The sequence below is a fragment of the Melanotaenia boesemani genome, chromosome 10, assembly GCF_017639745.1.
Source record: "Melanotaenia boesemani isolate fMelBoe1 chromosome 10, fMelBoe1.pri, whole genome shotgun sequence".
In the NCBI taxonomy this organism is placed as follows: Eukaryota; Metazoa; Chordata; class Actinopteri; order Atheriniformes; family Melanotaeniidae; genus Melanotaenia; species Melanotaenia boesemani.
The window spans coordinates 1,937,568-1,957,286 of NC_055691.1; the positions used below are offsets into that span (position 1 = coordinate 1,937,568).

The 19,719-nt window shown below is 42.8% G+C and overlaps 1 protein-coding gene across 1 annotated transcript in view; it reads left to right on the top strand.

The window, feature by feature from the left end:
* The window catches only part of ankrd27 (ankyrin repeat domain 27 (VPS9 domain)), a 48,175-nt gene that overhangs the window by 22,092 nt on the left and 6,364 nt on the right, over positions 1-19,719 (top strand). The window contains 12 exon segments of the mRNA XM_041997208.1: positions 2,145-2,163; positions 2,166-2,224; positions 2,226-2,266; positions 5,600-5,682; positions 5,759-5,874; positions 11,663-11,755; positions 12,025-12,222; positions 13,994-14,047; positions 15,090-15,206; positions 17,100-17,144; positions 17,251-17,367; positions 17,449-17,643. Coding sequence (XP_041853142.1) covers positions 2,145-2,163; positions 2,166-2,224; positions 2,226-2,266; positions 5,600-5,682; positions 5,759-5,874; positions 11,663-11,755; positions 12,025-12,222; positions 13,994-14,047; positions 15,090-15,206; positions 17,100-17,144; positions 17,251-17,367; positions 17,449-17,643 — 1,137 coding nt within the window.

A 19,719-nucleotide genomic window follows, 5' to 3' on the forward strand; every position in this document is an offset into this window, starting at 1 on the left:
CCCCCGACTTGGCGCTTTTACGTTGACGAGAGGGTAGCCTCCCTCTGCCTTCAGGTGAGGGGACGGGTCCTGACTGTTGTTTGTGCTTATGCACCGAACAGCAGTTCAGAGTACACACCCTTTTTGGAGTCCTTGGAGGGGGATTTGGAGAGCCCTCCTTCCGGGGACTCCCTCGTGTCTTGCTGGGGGACTTCAATGCTCATGTGGGCAATGACAGGCAGACCTGGAGGGACTTGTTGCTGGACTTCTGTGCTCGTCATGGATTGTCCATAACAAACACCTTGTTCAGACATAAGAGTGTCCACATGTGCACCAGGACACTCTAGGCTGCAGTTCGATGAAAAACTTTGTTGTCGTATCATCGGACTTGTGGCTGCATGTCTTGGGGACTCGGGTGAGAGGGAAATGCAGTGCTCCATCAATCCATCACAGTGGGGGTGGCGTACTGCTGACCTCCACTCGGGGCATTGTGGGTCAGTGGGAATACTTTGAAGACCTTCTCAATCCCATCAACACATCTTCTGACGTGGGAGCAGAGTCTGGGGTAGCTGGTGCTGGCTCTCCTATCTCTGGGGCTGAGGTTGCTGAGGTTGTTATAAAGCTCCTAGGTGGCAGGGCTCTAAGGGTGGATGATGTTCACCCAGAGTTCCTCAAGGCTCTCGATGCTGTAGGGCTGTCTTTCCTGACACGCCTCAGCAGCATCTAGTGGACATCGGGGACAGTTCCCCTGGACTGGCAGACTTCAAAAAGGGGGACCGGAGGGTGTGCTCCAACTACAGGGGGATCACACTCCCCGGTAAGGTCTATTGCTGAAGAGGAGGGTCCGTCGGATAGTCGAACCTCGGATTGAGGAGGAGCAGTGTGGTTTTCCCAACCAATCTACATCTTTGTGGACTTGGAGAAGGCATTCGACCGTGTTCCCTGGGGACTCCTGTGGGGGGTACTCCGGGAGTATGGAGTGCCGGACCCGCTTGTAGGAGCTGACCGGTGTCAGAGCTTGGTCCACATTGCCGGCAGTAAATCAGAATCGTTTCCAGTGCGAGTTGGACTCCGCCAAGGCTGCCCTTTGTCACCGATTCTGTTCATAACTTTTATTGACAGAATTTCTAGGCGCAGCCGAGGTGTTGAGGGGATCTGGTTCGGTGGCCTCAGGATTGGATCTCTGGTTTTTGTGAATGATGTGATTCTGTTGGCTTCATCGGGCCATGATCTTCAGTTTTCGCTGGAGCGATTCACAGCTGAGTGTGAAGCAGCTGGGATGACCATGGTCCTTAGCTGGAAAGGGTGGAGTGCTTTCTCCGGGTCTGCAATAGGGTCCTGCCCCAAGTGGAGGAGTTCATGTATCTCGGGGTCTTGTTCACGAGTGAGGGAAGGATGGAGCAGGAGATCGACAGGTGGATCGGTGCGGTGTCTGCAGTGATGCGGACTCTGCATCGGTCTGTCGTGGTGAAAAAGGAGCTGAGCCACAAGTCAAAGCTCTCGATTTACCGTCGATCTATGTTCCTACCCTCACCTATGGTCATGAGCTGTGGGTAGTGGCCGAAAGAACGAGATCGCGAATACAAACGGCCGAAATAAGTTTTCTCCGCAGGGTGGCCGGGCTCTCCCTTAGAGATAGGGTGAGAAGCTCGGTGATCCGGGAGGGGCTCAGAGTAGAGCCGCTGCTCCTCCACATCAAGAGGAGCCAGATGAGGTGGCTCGGGCATCTGGTTAAGATGCCTCCCTGGTGAGGTGTTCTGGGCGCATCCCACCGGGCGGAGACCCTGGGGAAGACCCGGGACATGCTGGAGGGACTACATCTCTTGGCTGGCCTGGGAACGCCTCAGGATCCCCCTCCTGAACGAGCTGGCGAATGTGGCTGGGAAGAGGGAAGTTTGGACTTCCCTGCTTAGGCAGCTGCTGCTGCGACCCGACCCTGGCAGATTTGTGTTGCATCATTTCAGCTTTTGCTCATCTTTGATTTGTTCTTTGATATTTTTAAATTAGGTAGTAATTTTTTTTATAATCATGTTTATGATGTTTGTTCTTTTCAGACACAGCAGTGATTTTACCACCAGTGCTGCTCTCTGAAACAACGTCATGGTGTTCAGAACATTTCCTGAATTTCTAGAATTAATTATCTCATTTTTATGTGTGTGTTTTAGCACATAGCTAATGGAAATGAGCTGAGGTGAAACGTCTGTTGAGTGAAAGCGAAGGCGATGAGGACGTCAGGATGTGTCACCCCCCTGTGTTCCTGTGTCCTCTGTGACATCCAGCTATCTGGGTCAGCATCCACATTAACAATCACACTCTTCATCATCAAAGGCTTTGTCACAACACACAGAGAATAAAACCGGGGGCAGAATTACTGACATATGATTGTGAGTTAATGTGGATAAAATCATCATGTTAGCATCACGTCATTTAACAAATAGACTTTGTCAGACAGCACACAAACAGAATATCGTCATACAGCATAGAAGAAATGCGGAAGACGCCGTTCTGACTTGTACCTTTTCCTGTTTTTCATTTTTCTTTTGCATCAGAGCTGCAATTCAGGAACAAAAAGCAGTTGTCTTTTTCACTTCCCACTTACTAACCACACAGAATACACTTAAGGCCCTGTCCTTCCTTTTCCTGGGTAATACTATTAAAATGTGAAACTTACATTTTTGTCTCGTACGGCTCTTTAACCATTAAAGCTCCAAGCCATTCTGTGCTATTTTTGGCTTGCCTGTTGTTGTTTTTTTATGTACAAATGCATGTAGAAGCCCTCAGTTGTCAGATTATGAGGCTAAAATGATCTAAAATAAATGCAACAATAGACATATCACCATAAAGGCCTACCAAAACAACTAAACAGAATGTTTTACTAACGGAACTTTGTAGAAATAACACACAGATCAATGGTGACCAAGCCTTTTCTCAAGTCTTGGCTTGATTGTCATTAGTTCACATAGTGAACTATTTCACAAGTCTTCATTCCATCATCTAACACTGGGTGTGAGGACTTTGCAGACCACTTCAGAAGAAAGATCAGTGCTTTTAGCTTCAGCCTTTATCTCAACAAAATGTTGATTTTTAACATGTCTGATGCAAAGATGCTCGGTTGAGTTTTCTCCCAACAACCTGCCTTTTAGATCCCATTCCTACATAGCTTTTAAAAAGATTTTATGGTTTCTTTGAGCGTGAACTCTCACAAAAAGCCTCTGTCCCAGTGCTGCTGGATATTAGCCATATTTGATACAGTAGATCACCAGATAATATTACACAGTCTGGTGGGCCTCTCGGGGACTCTTCTTATCTGGTTTTACTCCTATCTCACAGAGCATCTTGGGAATGTCATCCGGTGGCACGGCATTGATTTCCACAGCTATGCTGATGATACACAGCTCTACAACGCTGTGTCTCCTGATGACCTGGATCCAGTTAACGTCCTTTTAAACTGCATTTTAGATATAAAGTCATAGATGGCAGAGAATTTCCTACAGCTTAACCAGGACAAAACTGAAGTTTTACCAAAGTTTTAGACAGGCAACATATAAAGTTTTAAATTAACGTTGGGCATGACATGGAGAACTTTTTTCAATCATTTTAAACCAATAGAAACTACTGCCCAAAAACAGACTTGTCAGTCGATTTATTCTGTAACTAGTCTTTTAAATGACTAGTTTAGACTTCTTGTCATAGCAGCTTGGTGACAGGATGCATGAACTTGGCTCGCAGAGATTTCTACAGGAACACTTTAAAAGACGAGCTTAATAACTGTTAAATCACTTCTTGGAACTTAAGAGCGATCGAAAGAAGACTATTCCATCCTAAAAATCAGAAATTCGGATGGCTGCCATTTAAAACGTCCACACGAAACTAACACGGTCAACACCACAGACTATCCAGATAATACAGGAAAACAAAGCTTTTTTTCTCTTTTGAATAAACTTCAACTCCCAACATAGGAAATCAAAATGGGTCTCCCACCCTTGTTGAGATCAGCAGCTATTTCAGTTCTGTTAAAACCTGGTAAATTTCCCTTGGAAATGGGTTCATATCGCTCCATATCTTTAATATTATGTAAATCCTCTTTAATTACTAATGACCAGGATGGATTTGTGCTGGGTAGACATGTACCACAATACTCGTAGGTTATTTATACTATTTATCAAACAAGATGGAAGTGACTGTGCGCTTCTATCATTAGATGCCAAAAAGGCTTTTGATAGGATTGAATAGATTTAGTTTTTGAGAAAAATATATTAATTGGATTAAATGACTTCATATGGGTCGACAAACTCAAGCTCCAACGATCAACCTATTTTTAACAAACTTAAATAAGTCCCTGCAAAGTCTTATAAATTTGGGGCGTTCTCTGTTTATAGGTGTGACTAGAAAAAAGTGCCCTGTAACTGTTCTATAAGTTCTTTATCCCGAACCCCAAAATTCACCAGTGAAGGGTTTCACATATTTAGGAATTAAAGTACACCAGGGATTAGTCAGTGTCCCACCGACTATGACCCCTCGTTACAATTGTGTCAGATTCCCCAGAAAAATTGAATTCACTGCCCATTTCAGTGATCGGGAACGAATTACTCTTTAAATTAAATGTCCATCTTGTTTTTAAATTTTTTTCAGTCTATTGAACTTCCTCTTCCAGACACTTTTTCTGCGTTACAGAAACATATGAAAAAAGATTCTTATGGAACAATAAACACCCAAGATTATGTCTTTCTTTCTATACCTTCCTTATGACCGCGGTGTGCTTAAAATGCTCACTGTGAAACTCTGCCCACCGCGGTGCCGCCACACAGGACTTCCATGCTTCAGTGGCCACCTTTGAAAATATTACAATGAACCATCTTCATAATAAAGGTCTTCTTTCAAAATTGTATCATGTGCTGCTGGCAGCTTCTACAACTCCCTTTATTAGACTGCATAGGAGATGGGGAAAGGCCGGTCCTGCAGGTCAAACCAAAACCATTATTACAAGATTCAAACTATTACAGTATAAACGGCTATTTAGAACATATATTACTTCAGTAAAATTACACTACTTTAATTCTAGCATTCCTGATGTTTGTGTTATTCTAATAAAGAGAAGGGAACTCTGTTTCACTGTGAGAAACTCCAGACTTTTTGGAACGAGAATTAATTTCAAGATTAAACAATTATGTTGTTCCAGTGGATGCAAAATTAGGCTTTTTTCACATTTTCCCTGAACAGATCCAACAACACGGAAGTAAAAGAAAGCTGTTAAATTTCTGCCTGCTGCAGGCCGAAGGTGGAAAGACATACCACCACTAATCAATGGATCCAAGAAATGACTTATAATCTTACTCTGGAAACATTGATGTACCTGGCGAAAGGAAAGATTGAAGACTTTTACAATATCTGGACACCATGTTTACAATTTATAATGGACTTATCTGTATAGAGATAACTTTGTTATGACTGATACAGTATATGTACTAAGAATTGATGCTGTCCGGTGAGGTTCAGGGTGTAAGTTTAGAGATTGCTTTATGAATGTTTGTTTTCTATAACAAAAAACTTCATAAAACATTTTGGGGAAAACAAGAATGAGTCTTTTAAACATGTCCTTCTTGTTGTTTTTGTGTTTCAGGCGACTGAATGACTTGTCCATCGTCACACCGTTCTCCAGAGATGACAGAGGTTACACTCCGCTGCACGTTGCTGCCCTCTATGGTAAGCTGCAACTGGCCAACAAAAGTCATAACAGGTGGAAATGACCAACCGAGCCTCTGTGTGTTCACTGTTTCAGGACAGGCCCAGCTCATTGACGTGCTGGTGCGTAAAGGAGCTCAAGTTAATGCCACGGACTACCACGCCCTCACCCCGCTGCACCTGGCCTGTCAGCGAGGTTTCCAGGGAGTCTCTGTAAGCACACACCAACACACACCTTGTTTCACTTCCTCCATGTTACTGGTTGGTAAACGTGATGTTTTACTTTGCTGTGGTGGTAACAGCTGAGTGTTTGAAACAGGAATGAAGGTTGTCGTGTTATTTTGACTCATCGCTGAGCTGCATCAGGTCAAATGTGCAATGAAAGCTCTGCTAGTTTAATATCATTTTAACTGTTAAGATACTAAAGAATCATGAGTTAGTTACTGAATCAGCTGGTTTTCAGTATAAAATTATCTGGTTTACTCCCTGTTCATCTTCTTAACCTGACTCCTCTCCATATGCTGCAGCACAGAGAGGCTCAGGAGGTCATTTATCCCGGCCGCTATAAGACATCGTGTTAATGTGCCATTCAGTACTATTGGTAGTAGTTTTTAACTTATTGTATTTACTGTTGTCATGGTGTCATGTTGTGGTTTTGTATGGTAGTGAGAGTGCTTGATTATGGCAAACACTGGCGGGGATGAATAAATGATCTTTTCTGGAAATGCGCCTGCATTTCATTAACTGTTACCATCGTAGTTTGTCATCTCAACCATTAATTTAAAAAAAAAAACATTGATTCTTCTTGTTCAAACTAAAAGGAAAATGCAAATAAACATTTTCTATTGCTTTTTCTTTGTGACTTTAATGGGTTAAGGACGTGTTCAGGTCTTTGAGTCCCTCCGTTCTCACTGTAATTTACATCAGTTCCACCCAGTAGTATGTTGCTAAAACACTAAACATGCTGTGGTGCAGTCCCTGTTGAAGATATCAGGTTTAAACCCTTCTGTATTTTCCAACTTCAGGCCTGTCTCTAAGCTTCCTTTCTAGCTTAAACTGATCTGATGTCCTCCTTCGGTGCACACACAGTCTGGGTTTAAAACACACCACACCTCAGATTCATGCTCTGTTCAGGGTTTTTAATGAGATGTTTTAGCTGCATACTCTGGTGACGATGTCTTTTTGGACTCTGTAGATCGGTTCTCTTGGCTGGAACAGTGGGTGAGTGTCAGGTTAGGTCCAGCCTCTCAGATAAGGGTGAGCAATCTTAGGTACCTCACAATTTGATTCAATTAGGATTCGGGTTGTTTGGTTTGATAATAAAATGATAAACATATTTTTCATATTGCGTTCATAGTTTTCCATGTAATCTTACAGGAAGAAAATGTGTTAACAACAGTTAGGAGCAACACCGGTGTTCTGTCGGTTTGGCATGTTGTCAAGCAGCGACCCGTGTTAATGCACAGAAAACTGCTCATTTCAGCACCACTGCGAGGAACAAGGATGTCCACTTAGTCCCACACTCTGCTCTGTTTATAGAAACCAGTTGGCTCAGGCAGTCCGGGAACACAAAGATATCACAGGGGTATGGATTAAAATACAGAATAAAAGATTTGCCTGTTTGCAGACGACGTCCTAATGACTCTTACTAACCCAATAAAAGCCTGCCGAAGTTGTTATCTTTGCTTAAAAAAATGTGGGTTATACTCCGGCAAACAAATTAAATTTACATAAAACTCAAACTCTTACACTTAATTATGATCCAGGACATTTCCTGAAGTGGCAAATTTAAGTGGAATACGAACATATTAATTATTTAGGAGTACAATACCTAATAACAATTTACAGGTACATCCCATAACGGATGATATCATAACTGACCTTTACTGCCTATGACCGAACTGGAATTATTAAGATGAATATATTACCCAGACTGCTCTTCTTGTTTCAGTCACTGCCCGTTGTAATACCCCTAAACAATTCAGTGTAGGGAACAGAAAGATCTCCACTTTTATCTGGCTTAAAAAGAACAGGGACTTAAGACTTTGCAGCTTTCTAGAGATAATGGTGGGATGTCTTTGCCCAGTTTGGAGGATTGCTACAGCCCAGATGCACTCCCTGATCTGCCTGTTACTCCAAGTACGAGGCAAAATGGAAGGAACTAGAACAAAATCAAATAAACATACAACTTCAATCTATAATGGCTGAAAACTCTCCTTAAAAATATTTAAATACAATTATCCCCTTGGACCCAAGATCTAATTTTTACAGTTAGAAAACTGACTTTTAACGTTATACAATGAACTCAGATGTAAAAAAAGGACACCAATATGACACTTATAGAGGATGCTTGGTTAAATACATGTAGAACATATCTACCCACATACTTCATAAAGCCCAAAATGAAACAGCTCCAACATAAAAAGTCTGACTATGGGCACTGTTGGAGGCTGTGTGGGGGTTCATCAGCTGGTCATTTCCATGTTTTTTAGGAGTGCCCCTGTTACGGCCCTGCTTGTCATAGACAGCTGTGGCCGTTTGTGTGTTGATTAGGGGCTGCAGAGCGCTGCCCGGTGTGGTTAAGGCCAGCGTCTTTGTCCCCTTCCCTGTGTGACTGGCACCCCTCTGGACCAGTCAGGCTGCAGCTCATGAGGAAGCTCAGGCTGAAAAGGCTGCAGCCGAGGCAGGTCTGGCGGGGAAGAAGCCAGAATGGCTCCGGCCGCTCTCCCCCTCATGTTGTGCACCGGGTGTGTGTGTGTCGCGACCACCTCCTTTTCCACAATGGGTGCTTTAAATGTTTAGTTGTGTTAAGTTTACTTTGTGGTTGTTTTAGTGCTGGGCTAGGTTAGTGTTTTATTGTGTTGTGACGACGGTCACTTTAGTTTATGGGCCTGCTGCTTTTGTTTGGTTTTAGTTTCCTCACCGAGTTGCGGTCGTGTCTTTGTGTGCACTCGGTGAGTGTTTGGTATAGGTTTTGTTTTGTTTCTTTCTGCAGGTCCGCTAACCCCAGCTCATCTTTATTTTGTTTTACAGGTCGTCCATCACTTTTCACGGGATTTGTAAATAAACGTGCTTTCATTATAACTTACCACCTGTCCACACCGTGTTTTTTGTTACGCCCTTCCATACCCCTGAGTCGGGTCGTAAGAAGTGGGGGCTCGTCCGGGAGATTTTCTTCTAATGTCATCTTGAAGGATGAAGAAGGGGCCTATTTTGAAGGGGCTTCCGGTTGGCAGCTTCCGGTGGAGCAAGGTGTCGATGGGTGAGTCACTCCATGCTGGTGACGGGCATTCGGAGCTGCTGTGGCCACGACTCCAGTAGGAGCATGTGTGTGTGTAAAGGTGATGGTGACCTGAACTTTAAGCCGCAGCTGTGTAGGGCGCTCTGGCCTAGGGGCGACCCTTCGTGAGGCAGAGGACGTACCTCTCAAAGGTTGAGAGAGTGACGCAGGTTGAGTGCCTGTAGTCCTCCCCTGAGACACCGCCACTGGTTCTGACACCCTGGTGGGGGTGTAGACGGTGCGGACTTGTGAAGGCTGCGCGTGTTCAGGCGCTCTCCTTTATTTATGCTTTTGCTGCTCCGTGGTTATTTGTGAGCCTGTTATTTGAAGCATGGCGGGGGTGAACTCGCCATCGGCCCCTTTCGGTTGTGTTGTCGGGAGGGTTCGCTCGTTGTTTGGAGTAAGGGACTGATTTGGTCAGGTTGTGTGTGAGCTTCGGAATCGAAGTGAGCGATTGTTGAAAACTTTAGTGTGATTGGCCTGCAGTCCTGTTTTTCCCTCACCTTTGGAGGAAGAGGCAAGTCTGGGTGTCTTGTCTCCCCTCATTTGTGGTGTGGTAGTGTTGTGTTTTGTGTGCCAGCTGTGCGGATTGGTAGCCTTTTGGTAGACGGACTATTTGAGCGTAAGTAGCGGGATGGGTCCTGCCAGATTGTTGTCCCTAGCCAGGGACGGTAGAGTAGTCCCAGAAGGTTTGGCGTACGTCCGTGTTCTCCGTGGGGAACGTTTTGGGGCACAGGCTGGGTGTAGAGCAGCTACCACTTGTGTTCGTTTGTGTGTTTTCTTTGTTTGTGTTCTTTGACTTTATTTTGTGCCAAAATCCTTGAGAGGATTTTGACACTTTAGGGGGGGGTGTGTTACGGCCCTGTTCGTCATAGACAGCTGTGGCTGTTTGTGTGTTGATTAGGGGCTGCAGAGCGCTGCCCGGAGTGGTTAAGGCCAGCGTCTTTGTCCCCTTCCCTGTGTGACTGACATTCCTCTGGACCAGTCAGGCTGCAGCTCATGAGGACGCTCAGGCTGAAAAGGCTGCAGCCGAGGCAGGTCTGGAGGGGGAGAAGCCAGAATGGCTCCGGCCGCTCTCCCCCTCATGTTGTGCACCGGGTGTGTGTGTGTCGCGACCACCTCCTTTTCCACAATGGGTGCTTTAAGTGTTTAGTTGTGTTAAGTTTACTTTGTGGTGATTGTTTTAGTGCTGGGCTAGGTTAGTGTTTTATTGTGTTGTGACGACGGTCACTTTAGTTTATGGGCCTGCTGTTTTGTTTGGTTATAGTTTCCTCACCGAGTTGCGGTCGTGTCTTTGTGTGCACTCGGTGAGTGTTTGGTATAGGTTTTGTTTTGTTTCTTTCTGCAGGTCCGCTAACCCCAGCTCATCTTTATTTTGTTTTACAGGTTGTCCATCACTTTTCACGTGATTTGTAAATAAATGTGCTTTCATTATAACTTACCACCTGTCCTCACCGTGTTTTTTGTTACGCCCTTCCATACCCCTGAGTCGGGTCGTAACAGCCCCAACTTGGAAATTGTAAAGGAGATCAGATTAATAACTAGTCTGGATCTTGTGTGTGCTTTAGGTCAGAGGAAACAAGACGTACTGTCGTTGTTGCAAATATTGCTTGTAGGAAGCGAGAAAGCAATAATGAGGAACGGCTGAATAAAGAGCCTCCATCAGTCTGACAGGATAGAAATAGGTAAAGTAATCCGCTTAATGGAATGAGTGGCTTTGTTCTTGAGACAGACTAAACAAATGTGAAAAGTACTGGAAAATGGACGGTACTTGAACCCAGATCCCCCCCCCCCTCTCTCTGCTGTTGTTTGTTTTTGTTATTTGTCTGTTTTTCCTCTCCACCCTTTTACAAGAAAACTGTGTTGTTTGTGTTTATGCGTTACCTGATTGTCTGGGCCTTGTGCTATCGACTCGTAGCTGCCATGGATATGTAAAACCCATGTGACAACAGATAGTGTTGTCACAACTGTAATACTCTCCCAAGTTGATCTTGTATTTTATGATCTACCTGTCAGTACTCAAGTATGTACTATTTCTAATACTTCCTGGCCAATCTGTCCATGTTCTTTTTGTAACGCTTAAACATGTTTTAAAAAATTAATTAAAAAAAGTTTCAAAGAAGAGAAAAAATTTATTACTAAAGTTGAGGATCTTTAAGCTCCGCCTCTGGCGTGTCCTCTGACACCAGTAACGTCCACGCCGTGCCCACCAATTAAACATTTTTACGTTTTCCAACGTGGTCCATCAGGATCTCTGTCTCACACCCCGAAAAATTCCACTTCTACTTGTAAGTTTTTCCCTCCCGAGCCGTCATGGAATGAATATCTCTTATAGACATTCACCTGACCATTTATAGCCACCATGTGGGCGTGGGAAGGCGTCCCCTCACATGCACCCGCTTTACAGATGATTCTGATTTATAAACGGACTTGTGTGCACACGCATTCAGAAACCTGAAAGTTGAAGTGGCCGTATTTCCTTTTTGTGCCGCAGACGCCTCCTGGAGTTTGCTTTGCTAAGCACAGTTTGATCAGTCAGATCAGTTATTTCTATGTTTAGCTTCTGTCTCCTGCTGCACGTTAAAGCTCAAGTTAACAACTGATAAAATAAGAATACAAACTAGGAACATGTTTTGGAGTCATTTAGTAAAATGTCAGCAGTTATATGTTTCATACAAAGACAAACCTGATTGAATGTCTTTCTTTCTTTGTGTCGTGCAGCTGCTGCTGCTGCATTACAAGGCCAACACCGATGCTCAGGACAACAATGGCAACACGCCTCTGCACTTCGCCTGCATGTATGGACATGAGGACGTATGTCAACCATTATCATTGCTGCAACAAACAAACGTTTGATGATCAGTTCTGAAAATGTGACCTTCAGATTGTGTTTAAATGAGTCTTTATGCTTTGTAAATGGGTTGTTTGTTTTTTTTTTTTACGTTTGGGTTTAACTTCTTTTAAATTTTGAACCTGATAAATTCTGATATTTCTTGGATAGAAATTTTAAATTATTCAAAATTTTCATTTGTATTTTTCCTGATTTTTCCTGGTGTAAAAGTTGCCTCTGTGTGTTTCGTCAGTGTGTGAAGGCCTTGGTGTACTACGATGTGCAAACGTGCCGCCTGGACCTGCAGAATGATAAAGGTGACACCGCACTGCACATGGCGGCCCGCTGGGGTTACGAGGGGATCATCCAGGTGCTGCTGGAAAACGGAGCGAGCACCCACATCCTCAACAAGAACAAAGAGTCACCGCTGCAATGTGCACTCAACTCTAAGGTCAGAAACGTGCATGGCCAACAGACAGGAAACTGGTTTACACAGAACTCAGATGTTCATGTTCAGGGTTTGTTTAAGCGGCCAGGTTGTGGGAGCGAAGTCTACCAATGCTCCACTCTGTGCTGAGGCTCCTGAAACAGTGCTCTGGGATAAGAAAATGCTGATTAGTTGACAGTTAACTCGAGCCAGGTAGAGCGAAGATGATCTGACAAGTAATAATAGCAAAGAAACAAAGGTGACAATATGACAACAGCTGCGGATGCTCGTCATTATTTTAACACAAAGCTTCTCTCCAAGCACATCTTTGTTCACTTTGACCTCTTTTAAGGCACATCCACATGAGGAGGGGACTCGGTTCGATTGGGCGGGAAATTGTGAAAAATTTTCTCACCTTCTTTTGGTTTGGTTTGCTTTCACCCCGCACTTTACTCAGGCAGACCAAACCACCTGAACAATGTCACGCAGCTACAAGAACTGCTCACTAGGGGGGGATATTGCCTGGGAAAACCAATGGCCAAGAAAACAGAAGAAGAAAATCCAGCTCACTGATTGGCCAGGATTGAAAACCGCTCATTTACTGCAAGTAAACAATGGAACAGCAATAAATTTCTGTAGTCTGGTTGTTATTGTTAATTTGGTGTTCAAACCTAGTGTTTTTCACCAAAATCTGTCCAAAATGAGCAGAAGAAGAGGCAGCCAGATATCCACCATGTTGATCTACGTTACTTCCTCTCTTTGGTTCACTTGGTGGTCTGTTTGTTTTCACTTTGGAAGAGAACCGAACCAGGAATCACTCGAAAGTGAAGCAATCAGATAGGGCTGGACAATACAGATAGAAAGCATGTACATTTAAAAAAACATTTATTGATCGATACTGATAATTATAAAAAAAAATTAAAAATATGTTTTAAGTGCAGCCCTGGCTTTTTTTATGATAATGCTTATTGACCTACTTTTAATAATGAACACACCTTTTTAACCATAACTGTACGTTCTTAAAAAAGAAAAAGAAATCAACTTAAAAGACCTGAGTAACGTCAATAAATACTGACAAACATAAATAGAGTGACCGGAAAATCTGCTAAAAAAATATTTAAATAATTCTTTGATGAAAATAAATAAATAAATAAACAGAATAGCTTGTTTTGGTGGCAATAGCACACTACCAGTTTCACACCCAACCTTCTCCGGGTGTGTGTGCACCGTGTTCCGGCTGCGCTGCGGGTTCGTTGTGTCTTCCAGGACGTCCAGAACTCGTCAAGCTCAGCAGTTCAGATAGGGCCAGAAAGGAAATCAGACACATAGACATATATACGTGGACAATGCGCTGACAGCCTCAGTCCACTGCTGCGACACGTCAACGCGGTCGCCATCTTGGTCCTGGCAGGAACGCTCATAGATGAATACAAGTCAACGGTTATTTTGTTTAAACTGGATTAAAAATGTGCTGCAACATGCTCTCTTCTGTGGTCTGGGAGGGGCGGGGGCTTGGTGAAAGATGTGCCTGGCTCTGCGTTTGTCATTGTTTGGGAGAAAGTAATGACTGTAGCATTAAGCTACATGACAGGCTAAAATGAAAAGGAAGGGAAACATTTTATCAACCCTTTTTTTCTATCGCATCACACATCTGTTGATCGTATATATTGTTATTGAATTATCCTCCAGCCCTACGATCAGAGTTCATTTCTTCGGTCTACACTCACTGCAATGACCTCTGTGAAATAAGTGGACTACCATGTTTTGTTCATACGTGTGTTTTCTTCTCCTGTAGATCCTCATGTTGTTGCAAACCACTCAGAACGGCCACCAATGCAGCAGGATAGATGTGAGTCTTATTTGCTCTCTTGATGGATTTGCTAAATAGAAAACTTTAGAAAAATACCTAAAATATAGTTAAAGTGATATGGGATCATCAAAACAGAAAATAAATGGCAGCCAAAATCCAAAAAAGAACTTTAGATGTTGACTTCATAAAGCCTCTGTTCTACATGGGATGGACTGAGTAGACTTTTGTCCCGTGTGATGGATTTTATAGTTTTTTTTTTTTTTATTTCTTCTTTATAAAACCAGATAAAAAAGAGTGAGCTGGCCAAGAAGGCAGAACACCCGCAAAGTTGATTTTATACCAAATAACAAATAGACATCAGCTATTACAACACAGCAGATAAAAGGAAGTGAGCAGGTACATGAAATACAGCATGCGTTCAATGCTTTGAAGAGGTTTAAAAACAGGCAGATTTCTTTTCAAACCCTTCAACTTAAACTCCTTCAGAGACATCCGATTTGTTCGTTTCAAATCAGTTTGGAAGTTATTCCAAATGGAAGGATTTAAAAGCTTTTCTCCCAAGTTCTGCTCTTAGGTTCAGAGCCACCATCTGTAGACCAGAATGAGAGCGAAGGCCAAGAGTTTTGGTTCAGTGATTGTTCGTACTTTTGTTTGACGGTGGAAAGTTAGGATTTCCAAAGATAAAAAAAGTCATATTTTCAGCAGTAGTGTTTATAAAGCTCTTTTTAGTTGATTTAAACTAATAATTAATACTCTATATTCCTGGTTACTGTTTGTAACTGTGACGAAACTCTGGAGTAAATGTCAGAATCAGATGCAGCAGAGCAGCATAAATAAATTTCTTTATAAAGAAATAGGATAAAGGATCATTTCTGCAGTTTTTCTTTCCTATTAAAGACTTTGGACTGATCTGATTCAGATCTTTGTTAAAAAAACATAAAATCATTATTACTTAGTACTAAAGTAAAAAAAAAGCTGTTAATTTTGGGTTAAAGGGTAAGATTTTACTATGCTTTTATAATTTTTCTTTGTGTTTCTCTTTTGTCCTCCTCTTCCTCTTCTTCCTCCCTGTCCTCGTCAGTCTCCCAGTTGCTCCCCTCTGGCCTCCGACTGCAGCAGCCGTCGCTCATCCATCTCCAGCACATCTTCTCTAGGTTCTGAGCCCAAACCGGAGGCAGAGAGAGTCCGACACAGAGAGGTGAACGACTGCAAAACGCAGCACAGGAAACCAAGCAAAGCTGTTTTAAAACCAAACCCCATCATAAACTAACTTCAGTTCAGTTAAAGGACCATCAGCAGGACTAATGTCTGGTAGTACCACCTGTAGCAACAGCAGGGGGGGACTGACATACCTTTACAGCCGCTGTTGGCTTGTCTAGTTGTCGAGACACAAGTTAAAGTTACTGTGTCCACGAGCCAACACGTGCAACAACTTGCTCTTATAGGCTTTTATATTTAATTTCCAGTATGCAACGTATCGACTGTTAAAACTGAGACATTTTACATGATACATAATAGCTCGTTTTGAATCTGATGGAAGCAACTCATCTGTAAAAGTGCTTAAAAAGGGGCAACAAAAGGATGGAAAAGTAATTGGTACAAATCAAAAGCAACCTGGTGGAACATTTGACAACTATTCCGGTTAACTGGTAACAGGTCAGTAACATGACTGGGTATAAAAGGAGCATTTCAGAGAGGCAGAGTCTCTCAGATGTAGGGTTGTCGTGATTTCCTTGATTTTATTCTGTACGGTTGGTGTCGTCGTTTCCCTTTTTTCTAGATTTTGTGCTTACGGGAGGGTCAGAGTTGCCATGGAAATAGGAAAGTTTTCCCGTCAAGTTTTGTTTTCATAACTGCCAAAGGTCGACTATGATTGGCGTACGCTGGGTTTTCTTCCTACGTCAGCTTTATAAATGAGGCCCTTGATCTTTCACCAATAGAAAAAATTTTGAGCGTCATGAAACCAAAAATCCAGCAATGAAGGTCCAGGACTGTAGAGCAGCTAGAATCCTGCATCAGACCAGAATGTGACAACATTCCTCTCCTAAAACTCCAGCAACTGGTCTCCTCACTTCCCAGATATTTCCAGCCATGTTAGAAGAAGAGATGCTACACCATGCTGAACACCACCCTGGAACTACTTTTTACACCGTGCTGAACACCACCCTGGAACTACTTTTTACACCGTGCTGAACACCACCCTGGAACTACTTTTTACACCGTGCCGAACATCACCCTGGAACTACTTTTTACACCGTGCCGAACATCACCCTGGAACTACTTTTTACACCGTGCTGAACATCACCCTGGAACTACTTTTTACACCGTGCCGAACATCACCCTGGAACTACTTTTTACACCGTGCTGAACATCACCCTGGAACTACTTTTTACACCGTGCTGAACATCACCCTGGAACTACTTCTTACACCGTGCCGAACACCACCCTGGAACTACTTCTTACACCGCGCCGAACACCACCCTGGAACTACTTTTTACACCGTGCCGAACATCACCCTGGAACTACTTTTTACACCGTGCCGAACATCACCCTGGAACTACTTTTTACACCGTGCCGAACATCACCCTGGAACTACTTTTTACACCGTGCCGAACATCACCCTGGAACTACTTTTTACACCGTGCCGAACATCACCCTGGAACTACTTTTTACATCGTGCTGAACATCACCCTGGAACTACTTTTTACACCGTGCCGAACATCACCCTGGAACTACTTTTTACACCATGCCGAACATCACCCTGGAACTACTTTTTACACCGTACTGAACATCACCCTGGAACTACTTTTTACACTGTGCCGAACATCACCCTGGAACTACTTTTTACAGACATTTTGCTGCCATCAGATTCAAATGAGCTCATATTTTCCTTGAAATGATAAAATGTCTTAGTTTCAGCATTGATGTTGTCCATGAATAAAATTTTGAATAAAATGCTGATTTCTGAAAGTCATTCAGTTCAGTTTTTATTGACATTTTAATGTTGGAACTGGAGTTGGTAAAAAAGGCGTTGGAGACGTCAGAAGCTGCTTTGGTGCTTGCAGTCTGATGCTGTGTGTTTGATTGACAGGTGGAAAAGCTGCTGCGAGCTGTAGCCGATGGTGACGTGGAGATGGTGAGTTGTGTGAGCAGCAGCATCGTCTACACCTCAGTGCTGATCACCTCCTTCTGATCACGTGGTTTAAAGAAAGGAAACTCATTAAAGAGTGTCTGTGTTTCAGGTGCGCTATCTGCTGGAGTGGATAGACGAGGAGGAGGAGGATGAAGGAGAGCTACGGTCCGAGGCCCTGCTCTGCCACCCACTCTGTCAGTGTCCAAACTGTGCTCCCACTCAGAAGGTGTGAAGAAAGTTTGAATGAACTTAATGAGCCCAAGTGTTTACAGTGAGACGGGGTTTGAACCAGTCTGATGTCCTGCAGCTGTCCGTGCAGCAGGCCGGCGCTCTGGGTGTCAACAGCTGTAACGGTGATGGGTTCGCGCCGCTCCATGTCGCAGCCCTCCACGGCCACTCTGGGCTGGCAGCGCTGCTGATACGTCACGGTGCCAGTGTCAACGCCCGCACCAACCAGAGCGCCACACCCCTTCACCTGGCCAGCCAGAACAGCCACATTCAGGTAGGAGCAGCGTTAGCCTTGACCATCAGAGAGCAGTTTATCCATTATTCTGTTGGAGGGAGGTTTTATGTGATCAGTCCTCCTGTAACTGCAGAATTAGAGAAAATAGCTTTTCCATATCAGCTGTTAATGTACCCGTGGAACACCGTTAACAAGAACTGATGAAGAAAGAGTCTTTGTTCCTGATTATCACTTAAGAAAAATTTATTGCACAGATTAATACAAATAAAACAGAAGCCAACAAGTATTGAAATAAATTTAGCTGTTTTACTGTATTGTCGCTTGTTGTTACTGGTGTCAGGTATGATAAGGGTGTCCTGGGATAGGTACTCCCGTTTGGATGTGTGCAGATATAAAGAAAAAATAATCTGACTTGTGGATTAATAGTGTTTTGTCGGCATATTAATTGTTTTACTGGAGGAAAAAGGCCATGTTTTCTCACAGTGTGAATGGAAGCAGCTTCATTCCTCTCACACAGCATGCAGACAGACCTAAAGAATAAACTCAAATCTTTTGGGCTTTTTTTTGTTTGTTTGTTTTGTTTTTTGACTTTTTGTCTTAATTGTTTTACTTTTTCAGGAGATAACAAAAATAAAACAAAATTTAGTAATAATTGAAGCAACCACGTGGATTCTCATCCAGGATGGTGGACTTCCAGGTGAAAATGACAGTTAATCTTTAAACTGTGCTGTGGGACTTATTGTGTCACATAAGTGGTAAAAATAAAATGTTTAGTGGGGTGTGAAGTAGAAGACGGTCAAACATAAATCTGACTTCTCAGCAGAAAGGAAGATGGAAAAGACTGAAACTGTCTGGTCGCAGTTTTCACTGGTCTTTGCCAAAACTCCATCAGTTGGCTCCACATTGAACCGAACTAAGAGGATGAGTACAGCTCACCCGGTCGAGCTGTTTTTAACTGGTTACCAGTGATATTTCTCTTCATGGCCTGATTATATCATCTAATGCAAGTCTGAGATCATTAAGCTAAAGACTTTAATCAGTTTTAATAACAAGCTGTTTGAAAACTCAAGAGGATAAAGCCCCAAAGCTAACTCTTTTCCTCTCTTTTTACTCACCTCCTGTTTTATTACTTTGTTCTTACATATTACACTTTATGTATCAGGACATATAAACATATCATGAGGTTGTTATGAGGTCATAAAGTTGTGTCAGCGTAACCTCGGATGTCCACCTGCACGTGTCATTTTACAGTCTTGTTACTTATCTACGATAAATAACACAAAAGTCAATCAACAGTTTTAAAGAAGAAGAAGTTTTAAAGGTTTTTATAGAAGATGCTAATGAAGCCTATGATTTTGTTTTTATCCATCATATTATCTGAAAACAATATCCACTATTAAAACAAAAACGTAGTACAACAAAGTTATGGTGAAAAATTAAACACGTGTAATAAAAAAATGTTATTATGTATTTTAAGGAAAAAAAACACAAATGCTGAAGAAAAACGCAAGTTAATAAAAACAATTAACAGTTATAATTAGAAATAATAAAAAGCATCATTACAGCATTTTTATTATTATTATTTCTAGTCATTCCTGTTAATTTGTCTGTCATATACCTTGTTTTTGTTTGTTTGTTTTATTCGAAATAATAAAAGGTGTGGTGGTGGTGGTTAGCACTGCGGCTTCACAGCAAGAAGGTTGGTGGTTCGAGCCTCGGCTGGTTTCCACTGTTACTTTAAATCTCTGTACTTACTGTAGAGTCAGTGGCCTTGGTTACATGGTGTTTTTAATTAGGAATTAATTACTTAGTATTAAATCAATCAGAATTAAAGTATTCTCCTTCGTAGTAATCGGTCTTTGTCACCCTAACTAGCCGACACCCCCCACCCCCACCGTATTGGTTGCATCTCGGATATAAACGAGCAGTATTTTAGTTAGAAATACGTTTTAAAACCATTTCCTCAGTCGCCAGTATGGAGAAGAATGATGAGAGGACACCGTACAGTGACAGGACCGGGATCGGTATTTGGCCAAACTGTCAACAATCAATAACATCGATCCTTACGACCCCACAGATAAGGAACGGAGCTCTGATGCTACGTTACTGCCTCCA